At 39.0% G+C, this 15,198-nt stretch overlaps 2 protein-coding genes and 1 long non-coding RNA gene across 3 annotated transcripts in view; 1 reads left to right on the top strand and 2 right to left on the bottom strand.

Annotated features, from left to right (window-relative positions):
* The window catches only part of LOC111340789 (TNF receptor-associated factor 5), a 65,085-nt gene that overhangs the window by 18,181 nt on the left and 31,706 nt on the right, over positions 1-15,198 (bottom strand). The gene's annotated exons all lie outside the window — the stretch shown is intronic.
* LOC148729870 (uncharacterized) lies at positions 7,357-13,846 on the top strand. The gene is made up of 2 exons (XR_016001563.1): positions 7,357-7,654; positions 12,655-13,846. It is a non-coding gene; the product is annotated as an uncharacterized LOC148729870 (long non-coding RNA).
* LOC111340776 (uncharacterized) lies at positions 10,279-13,546 on the bottom strand. Its single transcript, XM_088760939.1, has 2 exons — positions 12,671-13,546; positions 10,279-12,472 (listed from the first exon to the last, which is right to left on the bottom strand). The coding sequence occupies exons 1-2, from the start codon at positions 13,544-13,546 to the stop codon at positions 11,987-11,989; spliced, it is 1,362 nt and encodes a 453-aa protein (XP_088617065.1). The 3' UTR covers positions 10,279-11,986.

The raw sequence follows: 15,198 nt of genomic DNA, 5'->3' as shown, positions 1-15,198 counted from the left end.
GCCGTAATAACATTCTCTGTGCATAATATCTTTCGCGGAACCAAGCATTTCTCAAGATTTATTCTTAGAAATGTATGCATGCAATACCAAATATGGTAGCAGTAGCTAAGGCACGCTAAGCAACAGCAGTATCTAAACATCATTTCGATGATATGTCAACAGAAACTAGCTTGTAATGATTCCCCAGTTCATCGATTCAACTCGGCTGGTTTTACTACTTGAGTAAGAATTTGGAGTGATGTAAACTGAAGCTGTCTTCGATAAAGTCAGAGAAGTATCGAAGAGTTCAATTATTTACCGCAAGATGCACTAAACTGCGAATTAATTATTCCACAATCGTCAAGTCTGAACTGCTGAGAATGTATCATGTTCGATTCTATCGAGGGCCTTAGTTTCCTACATGCAATTGAATATGGCAAAGACGTTCAACACATTGACCCTCTGTGGGTCACAACAGTCGGTTCGTAGTCGACGATAACATGACTTCAAAACTCTTCGCTCTTCGCTGCGGCGCTCAAGTAGCAACGTTATCGAGATGTTCACAGAGTTATCTTCTGGGTTGATCTTTATTCAGCCTTCAGGTTTAACATCTGTTCAATGCGTTGACTCGGACTGGGGAACATGTTTAAAGTAAGTGCACGAATTTTAGTTTTATTTGTCATGATACAAAAATTGCTCGGCGGATTTTGTAACTTGCTGTTTAGAAGGGGCGATAGTTGACTCAATTCCGTGCAATTCTACAAATTCTGAGTGACCTTCGTTTGATGACAATAACATGCCCAGTCACAACACTTTCCGACTGTCTAGAGGTAATGGCTTGTCAATGAAACAACTTCCAGCTTTAAACTCACTGGAAAAGACAATTCTCGTGTTTTCAAATTGCAATGTCATCATTAAAATGTTTTTCCATGGCTAGAAAATTTCACAGAACAAATGGAAATGGTCAGCAGGACTCATCTCAATCTTTAGTCAGCAATTGCAAGCACGCACGTCGTAAAACAAACCTCACATTATTAATTGAAGCACCCTAACTTGAAACTGTTGGTTGAATTCTTTTCCTTGAGTAAATGAATTTATAAGTCTAGGCACGGAATACTTTCTTGCCTATGCACTTATCGTAATTATCGGTTTAGAATTCGGACTTGATGCGTAATTTGAAACGGCCTTACCCCGGGTGGCTTTTGAAATTTGTGGACTTGAATTGAAACGCTAGTATCATTAGAGTAATTATTCGTTTCCATATAGAAAGGGGCACCCTGTAAGTGAAGTGAAACTGAATTAACCTTGGACACTTTCGTGACAGTTCCAGCTATAGGCCAACTATTCGACACACCTCCCTACACACCACTATATCAAGTGATGTGAGCCAATCAAAATTTACATAGGAAGCTACTTGCAACCATGCACGTTCCTTGGACGCCCCCAGACTAAATGAAAATTATAATATTTAGACAAAAGTGTACCGCCATCCGATCGTCGGAGAAGGGGGCTTGATAAGCCATCGCTGAAGCAACATTTAAAGTATCCTAAGTAAATAAGCCTTGTATATATAACTTTTCAAATAACTGTTTCATTTTTGGCCAGGTGATCAAAAAATGTTCTGTCTCTTCGTATAAATTCTACATTCACCCTACCAAACTGGACTAATTTTACATTCTAATCTGACCATATAACTTTGTAATGGATAACCATGAGCAAATGATTTTAACAGAACTTTGAAATCGAGCGAGGAAAACTCCCATGCGCTGCCAATGTGATACTGTTTAGTAAATAGTCTGCTTGTGTTTGCGATTGAACAAGCGACAGAATGATTTAGAAGAATAAATTCATCTTTTCAGTGGAACGAAACAGACTCGTAACAAATGGATTCTCAGACATTTGCAGAACTTCGACGAACTGAACACCTTGATATACAGCAGGGCACAGCGCCTGCGATCGATAACGAGTCTCTAAACCTCTAATTCAGCTGATCTATTTCGGAATTCATTTTCGGAATTCATTCCTTAGATTATTAAACCTTGAATATGCACGAAACTGGATCCTTGGTTTAAATACCAGAAATCATGCACATATTAAACATATTAACAGTTCCTTAGTGGCCCTCTGAAACGGACACGGCACGCTTTTCGGCTAAAATGATTTTTCTTTTCGTAAAATATTAACACCATAGGAGAATGAAGAGTGAACTTTGATGATAGCTCCAGTCATTGGTCAATCAGGAGAGTCTGAGATGGGTTAACCGACCGTGTGCGACAAAGGGCAATATAATGGCAAACTAGCACTACTCCACACCAATGTAATCCAATACAAGTCAGTCAAAAATGTCGTTTCGGTGGGAAGTATCACATTGCGAGGTTTGTTTTGAAGCGTTAAGAAAAAAATTATAATCACCTGACTAAGGTAGTTGACACCCTCAGGAGACAGCTATGGCGAGTCTCGACTTAAACCTATGGTTAGGGTTGAGGTTGCAGAAATCACTTCAGTTCCATAGACCTTTTTGCAGTATTTTGATGTTAGGGTTACAGGTTAGGGTTAGGGTTTGCAGTTGGGTTTAGGGTTAGGGTTAGCACAAGTCAAGTGAGAAGCATTCTCATTGCCCTCCAGCACCCTGGGGCAAGTGACCAGATGGCACTGGTCTTGCTGAGCCCAAAACATATTTCACTAACTTGATAATTTAAAAACTGTTACCTGCACTTTGTGTTCTAATTCCAAATTCAGCCCTGCAAGGCTTTTGACAACTACCTTCCCCTTCTAAATCCGTATTCTTTTCTAAGATTCACACAAAACTTTCTAGTTTTACTGTTAGCATAACTAGTTAACAGCTTGCATAGTTAGAGACATGAAATAGCAATATAGTGACAAAAGGAAGATTTCAAATCAAAAACAGCAATTGTGCGAATAAAATTCTCGTCAAATAAGATAAAAGAAAGCTAACTTGTGAGACCTAAGAGTGTTGCAAATTTTAACTCTAAGGAGTTAAAAACATACAAAACAAGCCTCCCTTGTAGCTCGTCGTGTGCGCTTAACAAGAATCATGGAAACAAACAACCTTAGAAAATTGAACAAAATAATCCTGTAAAATATTTGGCTTTACCTTGTAGGCCGTGTCACACATTTTAGACAAAGTAATTGGCCATGTTCAGCGCACAGCGCTACTCTAAAAGTCATAACGTGGCAGCATATAGGACATTTGTATTTCACAACGATCTTGCTTCGCTCGGTTTCCAAAAGTGTGTCATAGGCATGAACGCCGCTGTTCTCATTTCCCTCTTCTCGAAAATTCATCTGTTCTGTGAGTACGAAAATTAATCGCCTCGAGCGGAAGGTTTGAGTTTTTCTTAATGTTTACGAAAGGGATGCAGTTTTTGGAGCAATGACCGAATCTGAGGTATATAGTAATCTAATCTTCGGCAGTCGCTCCGCTTCAGTTTTATACTTGATGTTCCAAGGTGACCTGGCCAATTAGAAGACTACTAGATGACAGTGGAAAGGGAAACCCTTTTTAAATTAAAGGGCAAAAAGCACCCTCTATCGCTGATATCACGCACGGCCGATACGAAACGATAAGCACGTGTTAATGCAGTCATGTGGTATACGTTTTGTGAGCTGTGAAGCAGTCTGATCAAACAACAAGCTAACCGGGCGGTGTGCACACTCCGATTGCACTGCATTGTGGTAGCGTTATTTTCAATATGGCGATAAAAGCGGCAGAAATGGGCAGATTTTGACTGAACATTCCGTTAAAGCTAGGCCGTTTCTTTTTCCTTTCTCTATAGGTAAATATAATTTGATATATTCTGAATGTGTAGAAGTATTTTTCGTACGTATTTGTCGTATTCTATCGTTCTCAAGGACAAACGCAAGCAGTGTTTTTTAGCATGTAGACCGTTTTCGAGAAGGTCAAATTCGTTGTAAGTCGTAGTTTGAAGCCTTTCAAAGATTTGTGTGGCCACTTTGATCCTTCTTCAGTAGCTCGGACCAAAGGCGCTCAAACGCGCTCGAGGGGTACAAATGTTTTATGCATTTTAAGTGACAGTGTTTGAGACCCTTTATGGGGCGAACACTGCCGAAGATGTCCAAAAACCGCTGAAGATGTCCACTGAGACTGCCAAAGATATCCACAAACTTATGACCGACGATATTTGAAGACTACCGGAAATTTGGCTTGTATAACCCCTAACAGTTCTTAGGTCTTGGCGACAAAATTCATTCAAAAACTGATCGAGCCCATTATTTAAAGCTTAGAGAGAAATCTGCTACCTCAAAGTAACGAATTATGGAGAGAGAGAGACCGCATACTCCCCCCCCCCCCACCCTGAACAAATTCAACTGTCACGCAAGCTCGTTCTTTTTATAGATTCCAGCGAAACAAATTTGCATACAGTCTGTCAAACTGAACAGATAAATGATTAATAGGATAGATTATGTTCAGTAGTTTTGACAAGCGAGTCAAGTGAATCATGACCGATTTCAATCCTGTTTGCACGTCTTGGGTATGATCGTTAAATTGTGCCTAAGTTGAAAACGGCTTCCATCGTTTTTCTCAGGAATTAACAGATATTTCAAGGAAAAAACTACATGGCATTCATACAATTACTAAAGGCTATCGATATGCTAAAGACGAGTGAAATTGATTTTTGTAAGCTTTGCCGAAGATTTACGATTTTGTTTGATTTAAGACTTCATTTCAAAATTAATTCAGCACGCTCTACTAAACAATTCTGTGAGTAGGCTACGCTGTTCCTAGAAATTCCACAGATTTTGAGACAAATTTTCGAATCATGTGTAACGCTTTACAAGCTAGCCTGAGAAAAGCAGCCGTCCTTTTGCTCCCTTCGTTTCCCCGCTTTCGCTGAAAGTTTATACGGAAGTGCTATAAAAAGCTAGTTCTATTTGCATCTTTCGAAATAACTGTTATCTTGTCACGCAAGCTAGCAAGTTTTTCCAAACCTCAGTGACGGTCACACACAATTTGTTCTATTTTTTTCTTTTTATCTGGAAGAATCTGAGAGTCAAATCTCAGGCCGGCGTTTCCCTTGGGGAAAGAATCGCGTTAGTCTAAAGAGAGATATTGCATAAAAGCCAAATAAATTACCACATATCTGGGTGAGTTATTTGAGTATCATGGTGACTTTTAATACACCGCAAACCAAGTGAAAATGTTACGTTAAAAATTTTATGCGTGAGGTTTTTCGTTGGGTCTTTTGTACTCTAGCTACTTCCGCTTTAACAACCTTAAAAACGTCCACGCTATGAAGCAAATCATTTTGATAAAATTATTTTATAACAATGATTTCACCGTTCGAGTGAAGTGTCGATGACTGTGTCTTGATTCTCTATACAGCCGGCAGTGGCGATGTAATTAGTTTCTGACGACCAGCTCCGTCAGCTCGGCGAAAACCGCTAGTTAGGTGGGCTGGATGTCAAAAAGCATGGTACAGTTCAAATGTTAGCTGGGATTTACTTTCAATTTAGTAATAAAGTTCAATTTTTCTACCATGCGTCTGAACTTACACAATTTTTGAGGTCACACGCAAAATACGAATACGCTATGTGGCGAAGATGCAAAAAAGCCGAGTATATTCCAAGTGCAAGCTGTGTTTCAGTTACAATTTATAGATAAAGTTCAATTTACTACCATGCGGTCATGATTAATATTAAAATCACCGACTATAACTATGGAAGATGATACAAGAAAAACCTTGAAATGAAAACAGAATAAGGACTTAAAAGTTTTGTCTCAGATAAAAAAAGCTCACTCTTACACCTACATACCTCAGTAAGGGCACGACTTTTACAAATTTTGCTGCTGCTAGATGCCAAAGAGTCCACCCGACTGGCTCTTGATGCGTAACTCGTTCAGAACTTGACTGCGGATTGATGCGATGTTTATTCACGAGAACGAGAGTTTATGTACAATTAAGGAGGGTGCATGACCTTATGTGTGAGACAGCGACCGAAGTTATGAGCTAATCGGCTAGTGTAGGCGTGTTCTTTCTTTAAAAACAACTATAGCCCTAAGTCGTTCCGAAAAAAATTGATATAGTTCTTGTATTGATCTATTGAACTCTAAGTAGGGTTTGTTATTATTGGAGAGACACACGATAAATTGTCTCGCCCACGTTCTCCCGCTGATTCTTATAAATGAAACGAAGCTTGTTATCAGACCTTTTTGCCGATTAGCAATGGTTGAGTTAGTATCCATGCAAACAATACGGTACATGAACAAGAAATGGAATTTACCACTAGTGGGCTGGATGAAAAAAAGTGTAATATGTTCCAAATGCAAGCTGTGATTCAGCCACAATCTATACATAAAGTTCAATTTTCTACCGTAGACTTATCATCGCTTTTGAAATCATGACGAGAACGATGACTGATGAGACGAGAAAACCGTTCGTGATAGCGGCGATAGTTTCTAATGGCATCCTCGAAATTAGGAGCGAAATGTAAAATAAAAACAGAATAAATACTTAAAAGTTTAGTCTCAGATAACCAAGGTCACTCTTACACTTACCTACCTCATAATAAAACGACTTTCATAAATATTGCTTCTAAAAGTTATTGCAAGTGTCCACCCGACTGGCTTTTGATGCATGTGTAACTTGTTTAGACCTTCGGCTCTGCGATGTTGACTACTGATAGGCTCGGGTTGGAAGCCTGTTTTACTTACAACGATGTGACGTAAAGTTGCGGTTTCATTGGCTCACTCCCCTCTGATCACGTTCCAGATTACCGTAAATCACATGTCCCATACACAATGTTTACCTGACGACAACTCCAAAACTCCAAAAGTGCCTCCCATCATAAAAATTCTAGAATTGATCAAGTGCTTAATCAGTACAAAATAATGCAAACAAGAATGCTAAGGGTTAGATGAATTCCACATAAAATGCTATTTGTAAGATTTTCTTCTGTTTCTTTCTAAAGCCCGTCAAATTGTTGTCAGAGAGCGGTATAATTTTAATATCATGACAGCAATCTCTGAACATGACTAAATTAAAGAAATCATTCGCATATCTGCATACACGTGCGACGGAAGTCTCTGCAGAAGTCTGCTGCGTTTACTTATGCTACATCATATTTCTAGAATGTAGTCACGATTGCATATGTGAGGCCCTCACAAACGGAAAAGGGTTAGCGCACGCATTCCGTTCTACCATGCCCCTCTTAGTTCATGAAAGTTAAGCTAGAACGGCTTCAGTGCTTCACTAAATATATTTTTTCAAAAGGATCGCTTCCGGTTTTGAGAATCATTGTGATGAGAAGGTCCTATTTACATGTCTTGTTCTCTTTTGCATATAAAACATTGCCTTGAGTTAAAGTGGGGGGGGGAGGGGGGAGGGGGGAGGGGGGAGGGGGAGGGGGAGGGAGCGCCGGGCAACTGAATGCCACTTTAAAAAGAAAAGGTTACACTGACTTTATAGTTTAAGTTGTTACGACTATTTTATTTCTCTTCGGTCATATGCGACAATTCCGGCCGAGTTCTGGCGTGCACGAATTTAAGCCTTTACGTGGATCCAGTGCTACACTAAAGGGGCGTCTCAGTATTGAGGATAACTTCACTACGCAGGCTCCCGGAAGAAGCTTTTCGTGGTTTTTGGATTCGAACATACTACTAGAAGTTTGCGAAAACATGAATATAATATTTCAGGTATGTGTATTAAGTTGGATATATCAACAAAGTTGAAATGGTAAATTGGCCACCGTAACGATTACAGAAGCTGACGTTTCGAGCGTTAGCCCTTCGTCGTACGAGTGTATTAGGTTGTTTGGTTTGAAATGACATTAAATACTGGAAGGAATGGCTGTCTATGTCCTGTCCTGTTTGATGACGTAGATTAAAAGTGATTAGCAAGTACTATGCTACTCACCTCCACTTTGAATAATGATTGTTAACTATTGAAGATGAAAAAAAATTTCTGCAACTGACATTATATAAGTTCATCGAGGAAAGGGATTACGATATTTAAACTAACTTGTGTTAATTGTAGGGTAGACCACGAGCTTACTGACGCACCACATAATGACAACGTTCAGGAAATAACAAAACAATACGTATATTGGGCACAAGGAAGTAATGAACCGGAAACCTCTGAGTATTGGGTGCTTTAATAGATGATACATTATGACTGAAATGATTGTACTCACAATTCAGATAATTTTCTGCCAGACTCCACCGTAGACCAGGGAAAACTTCAATTGGAAGCAATTTGTTTCTGTAAATAATCCGAAAATTAAGAATAGATGAGATAGAATATATTGACGTGAACAATGAACATGTAGTTGTCTTGGTCGTGCATAGAGTGTAATGTGTTTTGCAGCGGTGATCTACTAACCTAGCATGCGCTACTTTCGTAAGCCTAAGAGCCAGCCTGTCAAAATGTGGGTGACTTGATTAAGGACTATACAAGTTATAGTCAAAGATCCTTATTGACCAATGACGTCTTTTGTCGTGGAGGAGATCAAAATGTGCTGATAAGGTAATATCATCAGTTGATTTCAAACTCCGGTATGACTACACTAAAATTACTGACCGAAGCTAATTACATGTAACTATGATTATATACTCAAAGAGTTTATTATACAGTTTCTTTATCCTACTATTAAAGTCTTTATGTTTCTACACTACACGCGATCAGTCTCTATTCGCCCGCTCTCATTGGCGGTCAGTAATAATACTGACAAGCTGACTGATTCCAAAAATGTGGAGTGTTACCTAAAAGAGTGCAAGGGAAACGTTGCTTATTTCAAGATCACATTAGAGGCAAAAGAATAAATTTTTTTTGATTTTTTTCTATGAACCTCCGTGTTACTAATTGTTAAAACCTTCTGAAAGCTCATTTGAAAGTTACCTTAAGAGTTTAATTGAAGTAACATGCAATTAAGAGATGGGGCCTATACGCAATCCACTCTTTATATTCGTTTTTGCATTAGACAACTAAACTGACCAAGATTCAACCGATCAGATATTGATTGACTTTCGACGAATATACCAACCGACACTATCCAGGCACCCATGGGTGGTACACCTAGTAGTTTGCAACTCGGAATTCTAGAAACAATTTGCTTTGATGTTTTACAGAAATCTGGTTCAAATAAAAGAAAAGCGAGCAGTGATAAACCAACCGAGAGATTTTTCACGAAATATAATTCTATGATTCGTGAAACCTTTTGTTCAGGGTGACAGAGGCGAAGATATTTTCTACCGATGCATTAGCGTTTCGATCGTTTTGATGCTACAACCACGGGCGCCTGGCTGAAGATCGAAATTGCAAAGCGATTTTTTCCAAATATATTATTTGATTACACATTGCACTACGGTCACACTTCCTTCATCAAGTTTCACAGATGAATGTGATCTTAGTTTCACTGTGAGGATGTAGGAGCGGGGAGAAAGAGTCACGTTTGCAGAAAATTGTCAGTACTGAATGAAAACTTCATAAATATATCGAGGTTCACTCTCCCCCCCCCCACCCCACCCCACCCCACACATGCTTGCGGTTAGCTGGTTTTATAAAGGCAAACTCGCCTAACCCAAGGTAGGAATGATAACCTGGTTAAAATATAGACCAGCAATTTGCAGTGTCATTGCTAAATAGGTAACACTAGTCTAAGAAAGATTGCTGAGGACAACTTTGGATAATGAATTAAACAAAGGAATTTCATATGATCTTCACAACAACCAGCACAAATTTAACGGTGCAACAAAAATGTAATAGAAGGAAAAAAACCAAGAAACCTGGGAAGTCTTGAACAACGTGTGAAGTGGAAACAAACATTGAGCGAAGAATGACAGGCGAAAGTTAAGCAGTTTCACGTTGGCTTTGTTTTTCTCATATTAAGATGCTTTGGTTGGCATGTTTGTTTATCTTAAATTTCTTAGCATGATGTGTCGCCGTAAGGAGCCGGTGGCTGAAATACTCAAGGACTAGCTAGGTGCTATACTTTACTACCTCTTCTGTGCACGTGCAATAGGATAGCCGATTATCATTCGCTAAAAAGTTTGAGGCATTTCTTTAATTATTATGTCATTCGCATTTAATTTATAAGGAAAATTGCCGTTAAAAATAGTTAGCTAGTCGTCTCATCCAAATAAGGCGCACAGTGCTGTATCACACCTAAGATTAGGGAGGTTAACTCATAATAATAATGATAATAATAATAATAATAATAATAATAATAATATCAATTTCTATGGCGCATTTCCATGCCTTGGACAGCAGTAAAATGCAACGATTGCATACATTCATCTTTTATTTTGTCCTTTGCCATAGTATTTGCAACGACATCTGAAATAAGTTAACACTTCATTTCAAAACAAATTTTGGAATGCAACTGTAACGCTTTATATGCAAATGTTTCATAAATCATGTTGGACGCTAAGTGATATGAACGCAATTAAACCAAGTAAGATCAAGTATGTTTAGTCGTTTGGCTCGATATCACAGTTCCATTTTAAGGATGGCCAAATCTCACATAAACATACTCTTTCGATTGAGATATTTCTCATCAAAGCTGTTTTGAAATCTGGGTGGTTCAGGGTGAGATCTCGGAATGATACGCTCCCTTGCTCACAGACATAATATACTTATTTAACATCTATCTACCTATTCTAAAACAGGTTTCCGATAAGAAATAACACTATTTTTATCTAAAAAGAATGGAACAGCTCCAATTCTCTTAATCTTATTAAATAATTTGTATTAACCTCTACATCCCGATTTTTAATTGCGTAATTAATAAAAAAAATTGATAAAAAAGTAATTGATTAAAAACCCTTTGGGGGGAAAAAATAAAGGAGATTTATATGAAATTTTCGTCTGAAATAGAGTACTTCAAAATATTTTCTCCATGACAAATTACAGCTAGCAAGGTTGGAAAATATTTTATGAGTCAATTTAACGAAATTTCCATGTCCTTTTCAAAAGCACATTACTCTAATTTTTACTAAGAACTAATACTCGTTTTTAATACTAAGAAAAAAAATGGAGAATCCCCACTTCCCTTGATTTCAGTAAAATTTTCAAAGTGGGTAATTTAAGAGTCAAACAAACTTTTGGGAAATAATAGAAGATTCAGATAAACTTTTGGGAATAAAAAAAGGAACATGTTTCGTGTGAAGATGTTACATGTACTTGAGGTCGCGGGCTAAATTGAAACGATTACTGAAATAGTGGAAGGAAAATGAGTTGCCAAAGAAAGGAACAAATGGCTAAGATCCTGCGAGTTATAAAAACGAGAAAGCTCAAAGAAAATAGCTTTGACTCTCAGGAAACACTGATAGCCTTGACACTCAAAAACACTTTGCATAGCTCTTTAGACATGACAGATAACTGTATAGATTATAGGAGGCATGTCACCTTCTTTTACCCCACGCCTAACTGGTTAGACTAGCCTTTCATTTAGAGTTAAATTGTTCTTACTAATAGACATATCCACATGGGGACCACATGCATAACGTCAGTTACACAGCACGCAACTTTTTATAAATGGTACAAATGGCACAAATAACTACTATTCTGATAAATTGAACCAAGAGTGGATTTCACATCCCTTGACATGCATAAATACAGGCTCACAAACAGAAAAGGCCTGGCGTGGTCAAACAAATTATGGCCAAAACCCTGTTTTATGGCGAAAAAACCAAAGCCCTATTTACTTTAGCATCCAAGCAGACATCGCACAAGATCCCCAACAATAATACTATCATGCGCCAATGCTGGTACTAGACGAAATTAAGCAGGGATATTAGGACGATCTATACCTTGGCTTGTTTAAAAGTAACACTACTTTTGGTAAACTTCTATTCAAAAAGGGTTATCATTCATTAATCATAGTATATCTCTATCGAAAGAAGCGAGTAGGACAAATGAAAAACACCCTTATGACTGAAAACTGTACACTTCGTGTAAACACTAGCTAGCGCTTGTCAGGATCAACGTTTTGCAATCGAGTGTATAGAGAGAAGAACGATATGTAGCAGTCAGGCAGAAAACTCAATTTTGAGAAAAAGGGTGTCATCTTTTACATAAGGATCACTGAATACCTCCTCTATGGGAGCAAAATTTACAAAACCGCATCCCGTACGACTAATCATTTGCGTAGGTTTCTGAAAGGCTACCATATTAGGCTTGGCTTGAAGGATTCGGCTTAAATGGCGTTCATCACCACTCTGATCTATAATGGATAGCGTAATCCTCTGAGTGAACGGCCACCTCACTTCAAAGTTGTCATACTTTCCCATCCTCATGTGCAAAAAGATGGCAACAGACCTGCCTCTTCCGTTACCCACGCCATTTAGGTACATCCTCAAGCCAAGCTTGTATCCATAGCGATCAGTTTTCATGGGACAGGTGAAGACAGCAGTTGTTCCTTCATTGGAATCAATATGGCGATGCTGCCTAACCTCTGTTATCTCTGTGATGAAAAACGCATCTCTTGCATTCATCCTCCTTGTAGCTTTTTGTGGCTTAGCCCTATAAAAAAATGGTATGTCAATTTAGTTCTAAACGAAGTCTTTCCCCTAAGCATTGAGCTGTAGGGAAAAAGGTCAGGTTTTCAATGATCAAGCTAAAAACCCCTTATTGACCAGTGATACTTAACCCTTGTCTGTTGCCCAAAATGATTTTGTGAAATATTTCTTTTCTTTAGCCTGCAGATTAGATACTTGCCTGACAATTGCATTTTCCCACAATCGCAACTCTTGCATATCGCAGCTGTGTTCAATTGCTTGCTCAGTCTCACCGAGAAAGTTCACACCATTTACTTGGAAATGCTTGGTTTGCTGCCCACATCGAGGTCGATCATCACATTCACTTAGTAGCTGCAGTTCCGATGTCCCTTGTACCAGACAACTAACTCGAAGATCCTGTCCACTCTCTTGTAATGGACACACCATCGGTCTCTCGGGTACTGGTGGTGCGTCATGCACTGCTGTCTCCTGAGTAGCTAAACTCCATCCATTCTGAACTGCACAGTTTCCTTGCTGGTATGTTGGCTGCACTGGTATTTCCATCCGTTGATCTGAAACCAGATTTTCCATCTGGATGGGGTCGAGTACCTCCAAGGCTTCTTCTCCCGAGCATGGTTCAAGAAGTTGTGGCTCGTCTCTACCTGCTGTCACGTCGGGAGGCACACTTGCTGCCTCGGCGGAAAATGATGGCTCATCAGAGGTTCCACGGTCAGCCAAAGGGTTGGGTAGTCCATTTTCCTGTCTTCTCTCTTCTTGTTGTTGAGTTGGCCTCTGACAAGACCTGTTATCTGCAAAATGCTGCATCTCCGAAGATGGAGGAGAAACTTCCTGTCCGGAAAGCAGTCCATTGGCTTCCCGCTGATAATCTCCTTGCTGTCCTAGTCCATTCATCACTCCAATGGAACTGAAAGGGGAGGATGATCTATCGTTCTGCTCACCACTTGACATATGATGACCTGGCTCTTGTGCTTCATCTCTAGTGGAACGCATCTCCACGGACGGCGGGGAAACGTTGCTACCCCTCTCAATAAAGTTCTGTGGAATATCTTCCCCCTGCAAATAACATTTCATAATAGTAATAAACAATAGATAGTCTTAAGTGTGCTTTTCCATATTTCTACCTTCGTTTTCTTTGTTTGCGGAATTCTTCCAGTGCCACAACGACGTCATGTGTTACGAGTTAGATTCTTTATCTGAAGTATTAAAATCACTCTTAGAAACCATCATAAAAGCTGCTAAAGGTACTCACCTCAGAATCCGATAATTCATTATCGCAGGCGGAAAATCTTGCACCATTCCTTTTTGAAAACATAAACGAAACGATATAAATTGATTTAAAATGTGTATCGCAATTAAATTTCTTGCACTGTATCTTTTATCAATCCTTTTTTACTTCACGAGTCTGTTATAATCATTTTTATGAATAGTTTTATTCAATGCTCGACAGACTTTCAGAGAACATAACAAGACCCTAAGAACGTTTCAGTAACATGAAAAACTATTTTTGCCTCGTAATCACAGCAGAAGAAGCATCTGTTTGATGAGAATACACAGGCAAGTGTCAAATGTGCTAGTGTACAATTCATTAAGAGGTCAACCTTGCTTGCGAATATACCGAATCAAAGTATGGCGTGCAATTTGAATTGCCATTGTTCTGGACTTACTAGCCTCTCGCACATTAGAGGCTAGTAATGATGACGAGGCTAATAAGTCCTCAACAATAGTAACTCAATTGGACGTCATATTTCGATTCGGTGTATTGGCCCTCATATTTAGCGAGCTTTTCTTTACCCACGAAAAAGTTTTAGGCCGTGAGCAACACTAGCCAGGGAGAGGTCTGCAGGTAGCCCATTGATAATTAGTACTGGCTCCCTTGCGCGTCTCTTGCCAGTTCCCAATTAACCTTACTCTTGGGGGAAGAAACCATCTTTCCGCACCACCAATAACAAGAGCCTTCTGGTTGACTATCACAATTCAAACAAATCCAGTCAGTTCTTAAAACTCAGTACGACTCAAAATGAAAACACATGACAGCTGGGATAAAGACAGAAAAGTTACTGAACTGAAGTGCATGTATTTAGACAGAAACATTTTACAGTTGCAAAATAAATATAGTTTTTAAAGGACACAGCAATTTACCTACGCGCCGGAGTTTAATAGATTCCAAACGCAAAATGAAGACTAAACATCTCTAATTCATTTGAATCAACTTTACTCACGTCAGAAGTTTTTAAAATCAGAGTGCAGCATACTCTGGTAATTTTCTATCAATCTTATTTTTTCATTATTCATTCTACCAAGGCTAGTACATGGAAGGAATACCTTTTGGGTTACAGAGTGCGATCAAATGCGAGGACACAACAATTATCTGATACAACCAGCGCCCAACATCTCTTTACCGTATAGCAAGATCCTCCATCTCTTCAGCAGTAAAGTCGTTATTTCTTGAGCTGCAAGAAATGGAGAAACTCATGTCGTTCCGATTTTGACAGATGATACTACTAGGTTCGTCTAAAGATGTGTTTTTCTCGTTTAGTCTGTAGGAACAAGGGGTTGGAGCAGCGGTGACCTGATTTCTTATTCGATATGGACACTGATGGGTTAAATGTTTTTGCACACCTCCGCACACAACCCCATACAAATTATATTTGTGTACGTAGGCGTATTATCTAGTCTACTTAATGTAATTACAGATTTAGATATATCCTCTGCCCCAGACTTGT

The sequence above is a fragment of the Stylophora pistillata genome, chromosome 5 (assembly GCF_964205215.1).
Source record: "Stylophora pistillata chromosome 5, jaStyPist1.2, whole genome shotgun sequence".
Lineage (NCBI taxonomy): Eukaryota > Metazoa > Cnidaria > Anthozoa > Scleractinia > Pocilloporidae > Stylophora > Stylophora pistillata.
The sequence above is the reverse complement of the archived record's forward strand: the minus strand, read 5'-3'. Positions and strand labels throughout refer to the sequence as shown.